Raw genomic sequence first — 8,422 nt, 5'->3', positions numbered from 1 at the left:
GTTATATCTGTCAGACACGTCTTTACTATATAATTTTATTTAATTAGCAACATAGAATCATTACGTAGATCATTATATACTTTATTAACAGTTGTATGGCATCTTGACTTAGCGGTTAAGTAGGTTAATGAGTTTTACATGGGCGTGTGTTGTAGCAGACTCCAGCTGCAGCCAGACCCTGCTTTAAATACAATTTGAAAAAACAATGCATGTATATCTATGTGGTTATCATGGAAAACAATTTAATTACTTATTTTCATCTTAACTTGTTGTGTATGGTGAGCTGACAACTCCTCTGACTGTCGGACTTCTTAATGCGCAGGCATGGTACTCACTGCATGTATGCTATCCTGACAGCGTATGGTAATCTAATGGGCTCTTTGCACCTACGGCGTTGACGTTACATCTCCAAGAGCTAATGCGGCTCACTTGTTTCCGCTTTGAGTTACCATGACTGGTAGAAAAGACTAAGTCGTATTTCAGATGCAAAAAATGCAATACTATGAACGTTGTTGTCTTCCTAATATAATGAGCTTTTAAGTTTTCGTTAATTTCCAAGCGATCCTGGCTTGTAAATATCTGTCGCTACCAGCTAACGCCGCACAGCAAAGTTTGCAGCCTTCACTTCACTCCGGATCAGCCTAAAAATACGAGGGATACGGATGATAAATAAAGGAGCCTCCCTGAGTTATTTCCATGGAATCACTTATGTATTCAGCCTGAAATAGCGAGTATATGGGAACGAGAGAGCAGACCAGAGCCAGACAGCCGAGCAACTGATCCGCCTGTACATACTGTTGTAAACACCGCCCTAGCCCAGCTCTTCACAAGAAACATGCAAAGGTAATAAAACGAAATAACACGGAAACATGAAGCAACACGATCATAATTTTCTAAAAGCAGCAACTTTGAACCTGAACAGCTGAACCAGATCTCTGACACCAGAGCTGCGCTACTGTTAAGCTATGAGGCTTGTTGAGCTCCGTCAGGCTTCGGAAGTAAAAAGTCCGAACCGTAACCTCCCCGTTAGTCTGTGACACTAACGACAATAAACATTCATAATATACTTGAAAATAAGATAAATACATTGTCCGTTAGAATGTTTAGATACTTAAATAGCACATTTTACAAGAACAATGTCCGAGAATATTGCCTACTAGCATAAGCTAAGGTTAATGTTAGCCACAAAGTTTAAGTAAAACTCACCTTTGTATCAGTGAATGTATAACGAGGCGAACATCTTAAAACCTTTCTCCAGCTGACTTGTTGGGGCTTCGGATCGATGTACAAACCTTGGCCAAGCACCTAATGTAAATGATATTTGTATTGGATCGGAAACAATCGAGCCGCTTTACCCCGAACGCGGAAGCTGAGGTGTAAAGAGCCCATAAGTTTGTATTATTCAATGTACCGAGTGTTGTTGGGGCCCCCTGGTGGTGTGGAGTCCCTAAGCAGCCGTTTCTCATTAACTTTGAGGTTATTAAGAAACATTAAATCAGGGTTGGGAATTGGTGCTTTGATTTGAACATTTACTATGTTTATGATTATAAATAGACTGAGTCGGCCGTTAAGAGGTCAGTCATGTCTGATGTTGAGGAGTTTGGATCCTGCTGGAAGCTCGGAGCAGAGCTGCAGGATGAACTTACTTTCCGGGTCGGGAGCTGTCGTTGTGCTTGTAGTAATCGGGCGCAAAGCCTTCATACATGCACCACAGCGCCCAGTCGAACGCGTGTGCCGCAGGGAGGTACTGGATGACCTTCAGGTCATCGAAGTTCACCCTGTCGAAGACGGGCGAAACCACCGTGGTCCGGTCGGCTTTGATCTGCGTCAGCAGCGGTTCGGCCCTGAGAGGCGGACGAAATAAGAAATAAAAAACATTTCTCCAGCAGATTCATCATAGTTCTGCTTTTAGAAAACTGAACTGCAGCAGGTCTTGCTGCGGCAGGCAGGTCTTGCTGCGGCCTAACCTGATGTGTCTGAATGTGCCAATGCTTACAGAAATGGGTGGAGTTTGAAAAGCAGAAGTCGTGTCGGATGAAAAAAATGTTCCAGCTCAATAAAATAATTGTTTTTGTGAGTTCAGACAATAACGTTATAAAAAAATATTTGCTTGCTCTGTGCCGGTGAAACAGAGGTGGAAACAGTCGGTGGGAGCCGCGCCCGCATTACAAGCAGCAGAACAGCTGCAGAACGGATCAGAGAAGCTGATCGGTATGTGATCCACAGTATCAGTACAAGCAGGCGTGTTTACTTTACCCCACAGATGCTAAATGAAACCGAGGTTTGGACTCTTTCCAGCACAAAATCCTCTCACCAGGTTCATGCAGAAGGAAACCCGCTGAACAGTTTCTGACGGATCAGTGGCAGGGGAGTCCAAGCTGTTCCTAATATGACTCCAGAAGTCATATTAGAAAACAGAGGCCAAAACATTTACTTTTTTAAAGGCTAAAAACAGTTGTATTGAAATAGTTTTACCTGCTTCATGCTAAAATAAACTTAGCATGAAATAGTTTACACAAATAAAATAATCACATTTTTGTAGGAAAGGAATGTGTACATCTTTCTAGATTTAACATTTCAGAAGAGCCAAAAAAGGCAGTTACTTCACTTATTTACTTTGGCCTCGATTGAAAACATTTAAAAAGATTTGATCTATTCTCTCAACAAAAACACAAGTTATTCTTTCTTTTTTAATACTTGCTGCCAAGTTTTAATAATGTAATTAAAAGCAGATTTGGGTGCACCAAGGTCTGCTTCATGAAATTGTGACGCATTTGTGAGAATTTGTGGGTCAGAACCTCCTGCTCCACTGGGACCAATCTGTGTCATTCAGGGTCCATAAATGGCCCCTGGGCCACTCTTTGGACACCCTGGGATACAAAACATTTGTTACGTTTTTGTTTTTTTTTTACAAAATCTTTGATAATCAGATTTCACCTCCTCAGTTCCCGTTTTCACCTCTGTTACTTTTATGCAAATAAGTTGCAGCTGGCCACGCCCCCTCTGCTAAACATTTACATTTCATTCACATAAAAACGGCTGCAGTCGCAATTACAACCAGGCGACATGGCTTAAAAATAACTCATCATTTTCACACCAGATCGGATTTCTAATTTTGATCTATGTTTTTCCTCATTTTCTTTTCTAAAATAGAAAAAAAAGTTATGTTTAAAAAGTGGCTTTCATCCTCCCTTCTGTGAATTGAACAGAGTATTACAGCTGCAATTTATTTTTATTGTTCAATTACAAGATTATAGTCCTAATGTTAGCAGAATGAACGCTGATGTTTAACATTAATGAGAAATATCCTGCTACTGATAATTCGATGCTGATGTGTTTAAAAATGATTTATTTATCCATATGCTCAACATTCATTTCATGTTGATATTTTACATACAGTGTCTCCCTTAAAATAACTTGTAATATCTCCTTTATTCAGGAAATGTTAAAACTTTTTTCTCATATGATTATACCAAAATTATAAAGTCAAAAATACCTGTGGGCCAAAAGATTAACACTTTTAAGAGCTAAACAACTGCCAGTTTTTTTCCTTACTCACCAATAAGTGAGCAATATTCTATTTTAGTCCATTTTTTAAGGAAATCAGTGTTCAGGCTACACCTGAAAATAAGTTTTGCCTCATTAAAAGGAAAGCAACCAGTCTGCATATTTTTCGGAGACTTAATTGGAAAAAATATGTTCAAAATATACTGATCAAAAAAATAAAGGGAACATTTCACTTTAATTTTGTGTGTGGCTCCAAATCCAGGCCTCCATTCGTTAATAAATTTGATTTCCAGTGATGATTTTTGTGTGATTTTGTTGTCAGCACATTCAACTTTGTACAGAACAAAGTATTCAATGAGAATATTTCATTCATTCAGATCTAGGATGTGTTATTTGAGTGTTCCCTTTATTTTTTTGAGCAGTGTATTTTACAAGAAGAGGATTTGGGTCTCTCACTGGAAATACTTGCTTTATTTGGGCTTACTAAAATAATTAAATGCAGATTTTGGTTCATTACAGTCTGATTTAGAGTAAAAGTCACTGAAAACTGGTTATTAAAAGAAGAACAGTTCCTACCCAACATGTCTTTCTAGGCTTCTGATTGGTTCATTCAGAACTACAGCCTGTCAGACTGCGCAGAGCAGCTGCAGAAAGTGTTTTCCTGTTGGGGTTCTGGTTCCTACCACAGCTCATGGACTTCGATGTGAGCGTCCAAGATGGCCACCACGTCGGCGGTGGCCGCCCTCCAGCCGGACGCTCTGGCGAACGCCAGGCCTTTCTGCTCCGTGTGCCTCACCCTGGTGATCCGCAGGCCCGGGTTCTCCTCCTCCAGTGACTTAACGTACGCATCAAGGTCGCCTTTCAGGTTTTCTGGAATGAAAGCAGAGCATTGTTGAGAAATCAGGGTGGACAGAAAAGTGCTTTGAAATGAAGGAACTGGAATGCAAACCAGATTCAACGCAAGTGACGCAAATGATGTTTGGATGTGAACAAACAGAGACATAAATCAACCACTTGTTTGTTAATACTTTTCATAACACTACAGTCAGGACAGGCATTCAAACCCAGTGGTTCCTCCTCACATATCCGTTTCTGGTCTCTCCAGAGTTTACTGACATGCAACAAGCATTCATTTCTCATTTCAACATGCACCAACTAACAGGCTGCATTTCATAAAACTCAGTAGAAAGGAGTTATTTTAGTTTTACAACTGTGAAAGTTGAGCAGGATATTTTATTTTTAAAGGAGCCGTATTGTGTAAAATCGACTTTTTTGATTTCCCCATCATGTTTTAATGTTTTTCTCTCATTGAAACAAACCTGGAGCCTTGCTTTGATTCTTTTCTACACCTGAGTGAACTTGGCTTCCCCACCGTTTTTGCTGCACTAACCAGCACAAACGTAACACAAACATTTGACACCAATTTTGTCTGATTTGAAGAAGGTGGGGACCAACTCAGGTCTTTTACATGTCTGAGAAATTCTTTAATCTCCATGGCAACTATTCAGCTGCAAAACACCTGGGTGGACCTAGCCCCGCCTTTGAGGCGCAGCTCCTCCCCAACTCGGCTTCTTCAGACTAGCCAGCAGCAATTAGCAAACACCTGGTGGAACTGCAGAGCTCCTTATAGGAGCTGCTGCTCAGAGCAACTCTGGCACAAACGTTAAAGGGTTAAAGAGGAGCCATGTTGGGATGACTTCCTGGAGGCGGAGCTTCAGAAAGAGCAGGAGGTTTTAAAGAGACACAGGCCCAATTTCAAGACATTAAATTATGAAGTCAAATTTCTTTTAAGTCACATTTGATATATAGAACTGAAGGTAACAATTCGATGGTGCTATAAAATGTCACTATGTGTCTGGAAAACACGTAATATTTCTCCTTTTATACAAATATCAATCAAATCAGGAACCTGGAACCAAACCCCAGCCTGGAACCAAGCCCGGCCTGGAACCGGCCTGGAACCAAACCCCAGCCTGGAACCAAGCCCCATCCTGGAACCAAGCCCCAGCTTGGAACCAAACCCCAGCCTGGAACCAAGCCCGGCCTGGAACCAAGCCCCATCCTGGAACCAAACCCAGCCTGGAACCAAACCCAGCCTGGAACCAAACCCAGCCTGGAACCAAACCCAGCCTGGAACCAAACCAACCCACCGTTGGAGCTGTTGTCGTCCACCATGATGATCTCCTTCAGCAGGTGTTTGGGCGTGCGGTCGATGATGCTGCGTAGCGCCCTCTTCAGGATGGACAAGGCCTCGTTCAGGTAGATCAGCACCACTCCCACCGTCGGCAGGTCCTTCTCATACGTCCTCTTCAAACACCTGTTCAGGTGGAGAATCGTTTTTAACAATCTGTTCCATGAAAGTTTGTTTTGATAAACTTGTAAAGTGAAATGTGAGCAAACTGGGTGAAGGGTTAAAGGTCAAATAATGGCTTTAACCATGATAAATTGGAAAAAAACAGAGTATTAGGGAAAGTTATGATACTTGCCCAAAAAAGATGCAAAATTACCACAAGCAAGTCGTAAAATTACAAGGAAAGAATTATAGAAAACTATAAAGATTTGATGTCTTTCTTGGAAATACTCATTTACAAATCCAGTTGCTGATAATAATTTGATGTTGATGTGTTTAAAAAATATATACATATTTTAAATTATTTCCTTCTTTCTAAAAACGATACCAAAGTAAAACTTGACATTCCTTATTTTATTTATTAGAAATTAAATTTTTATGAAACTTGCTCTTGTTTTTAGCAAAGTTTCATAAAACCTCTTAGCGCGTTCATTTAATTAGTTTAAATCAGAGGTTCCCAAACTGTGGGGCGCGCCCCCTAGGGGGGGCGCCGTGTCATTGCAGGGGGGCGCGGGAAGCCGTCTNGAGACCATCAGAAAATGGTCTTAAGACTGGTATCGAGACCAAGACCGTTCTCGAGTACTACAACACTGATAAGGATACATCCCGGATCAAATTGAGTCAGCAAGTTTATCCCTAACAAGAACTTTATATTTAAATTTCCAGAGATTTTCACTGTCATCCGTGGCTTAGAAACCCATAAGAAGGATATTCTGTTGCTCTGTCTCCTGACATGAGAGGCATTCCAACCACATAGCCCGGGTTTCCACTGTAATGGACTGTAGGCTCCCCGCCATCCGCCTTTATGCAAAGCACAGGAAAAAACAAAAGCACTTTGATTTAGTGTCAGGAAAACATGTGCAGTTCATTTTCAATTTATACAGAATTGAGTACAATTGTCACCAATTGTTTTCATTAGTCAACTCAACACCCACTTGGTAGGTTTTACACAAGCAGCAAAAACATAGAGTTTCATGACAGAATTAAAATAACTAACGAGTGATCCACCAATAAATCTGCCATGATTTCCTTCACTTTGGGAGATCTGCAATCAACCGACAAGTGCAACTGATCTTATCTCCCTCTGCAAAGGTCTGAAATTCAACTACTGTCTCCATTTGTTCTGATGTGAGACAGGACTGACTGACAGACCTGCCCACCAGGATGTCTGGACGTGTGCAGTTAACAACAGCCACCGCAGTAACTGTGTTTTTACCTTTTTGATGTTCTACTAATATCAAAAAAACACTATTTTGAAATTGCGGTGTTTCAATATGAAATGCAATTCAATTCCCACATGAAGACGTTTGTTCATGCATTATGTCATTAAAACTGATGGCAGTGATGGATGTAAACAGTTACATAAGATGTTTTAATATTTCAGCCATGACACTAGTGCTCATCCCCAGCCATCAGAGAAGTTGTCAGCATCTTATTGAGGTGTTGCAACAACAAGCCCCACATTATTGTAGCCGTTAGTTTTACAGAAGAGCTTTGGATTGAATAGTTTGGAAGGACAAACTCCAACTTTTGATGAACTGTGAGAGCTCTGGTGGAGGCAGCTGCGTCTTGTCCATGGTGGCCAGTGGCTACAAATAATTGTAGCTAATTGGCTTATTTGTAGCCACTGCAGGCTACAAATATACTCAAATATAGCTATGAGTCATGAATAACTCATAACTCATGTTATTCAATGAAAAACCTTTCATTGAATAATAGTTAATTTTTTAAATCACACTGTTTCCATGAACCAGATTATTTTATTTTTTATTTTATTTTGTAATTCCAATTTGTGTAATTGTATGGCCAGTAGAAACACAGCTATTGTTACCAACTTAGCAACTTTGTTGTTATATTTAGCAACTTTTCAGCAAAAAAATCAGTGATTGGCCAGAAAACTGCAATTGGTGCACCCCTACAACTATTGTGAAATAAAAGTCTCTGATGTTGTTCAATATGCGTATCAAATCATAACACTTGCCATGAAAGCAGGTGTTAGTGAGATACTGCTGTATCTATAGAGAAGTGATGCTATAATGTTCTGTAGCGTAAAAAGGTGAATTATTACCTGGAATATAACCTGAAACTCCTGCTGCAGTGAGTTGTGAGTCCTGCTGGTGTTGACAAAGCCAAGCACCAGAGACACGCTGGCATTTACTAGTTCACCACTTGACTTATACTTAATCACATATACAGCCTGAGGAGATAAAAAAAAACTGCAATTGGTCTCTGTGTTAAAAACATTCATGTGTTTTAATGAAAATATGTAGAACATGTTATTTTTAGAGGTTCAATAATGTATTCTTGTCTTTAACATTACAGCTTAAAAAAAACTCAACAATCAAGTGGTCTTTGGGTCTGCTGATATGATTTACAGGATTGTTAATATTGTCAGAATTTCAGCAAATTCATGGTTAGAGGAAGATTCTCTGTTAGACTTCTGAGTCTAGCAGAAGTCTAGAACATTTTGCTAGCAGAAGTCTAGCAAATGTTCTAGACTTCTGCTAACACATTTGCTAGCAGAAGCAAAGCAGAGGTTCAGTAAAACCTTACTACTCCAACAGG

The 8,422-nt window shown here is 40.2% G+C and overlaps 1 protein-coding gene across 4 annotated transcripts in view; it reads right to left on the bottom strand.

Moving 5' to 3' along the window:
- tctn1 (tectonic family member 1) overlaps nucleotides 1-8,422 on the bottom strand; it is a 30,368-nt gene that overhangs the window by 5,592 nt on the left and 16,354 nt on the right. For all 4 annotated transcript variants that reach the window (XM_015022409.1, XM_015022411.1, XM_015022412.1 and 1 more), the window contains 2 exons: nucleotides 7,926-8,054; nucleotides 6,570-6,658 (listed from right to left, as the gene is read on the bottom strand). In XM_015022409.1, the coding sequence (XP_014877895.1) occupies nucleotides 6,570-6,658; nucleotides 7,926-8,054 (218 nt within the window). The remainder of the gene's footprint in view (nucleotides 1-6,569; nucleotides 6,659-7,925; nucleotides 8,055-8,422) is intronic.

The sequence above is a fragment of the Poecilia latipinna genome, unplaced genomic scaffold (genome assembly GCF_001443285.1).
Source record: "Poecilia latipinna isolate Pla-1442-1.1 unplaced genomic scaffold, P_latipinna-1.0 Scaffold3000, whole genome shotgun sequence".
Classification (NCBI taxonomy): domain Eukaryota; kingdom Metazoa; phylum Chordata; class Actinopteri; order Cyprinodontiformes; family Poeciliidae; genus Poecilia; species Poecilia latipinna.
The sequence above is the reverse complement of the archived record's forward strand: the minus strand, read 5'-3'. Positions and strand labels throughout refer to the sequence as shown.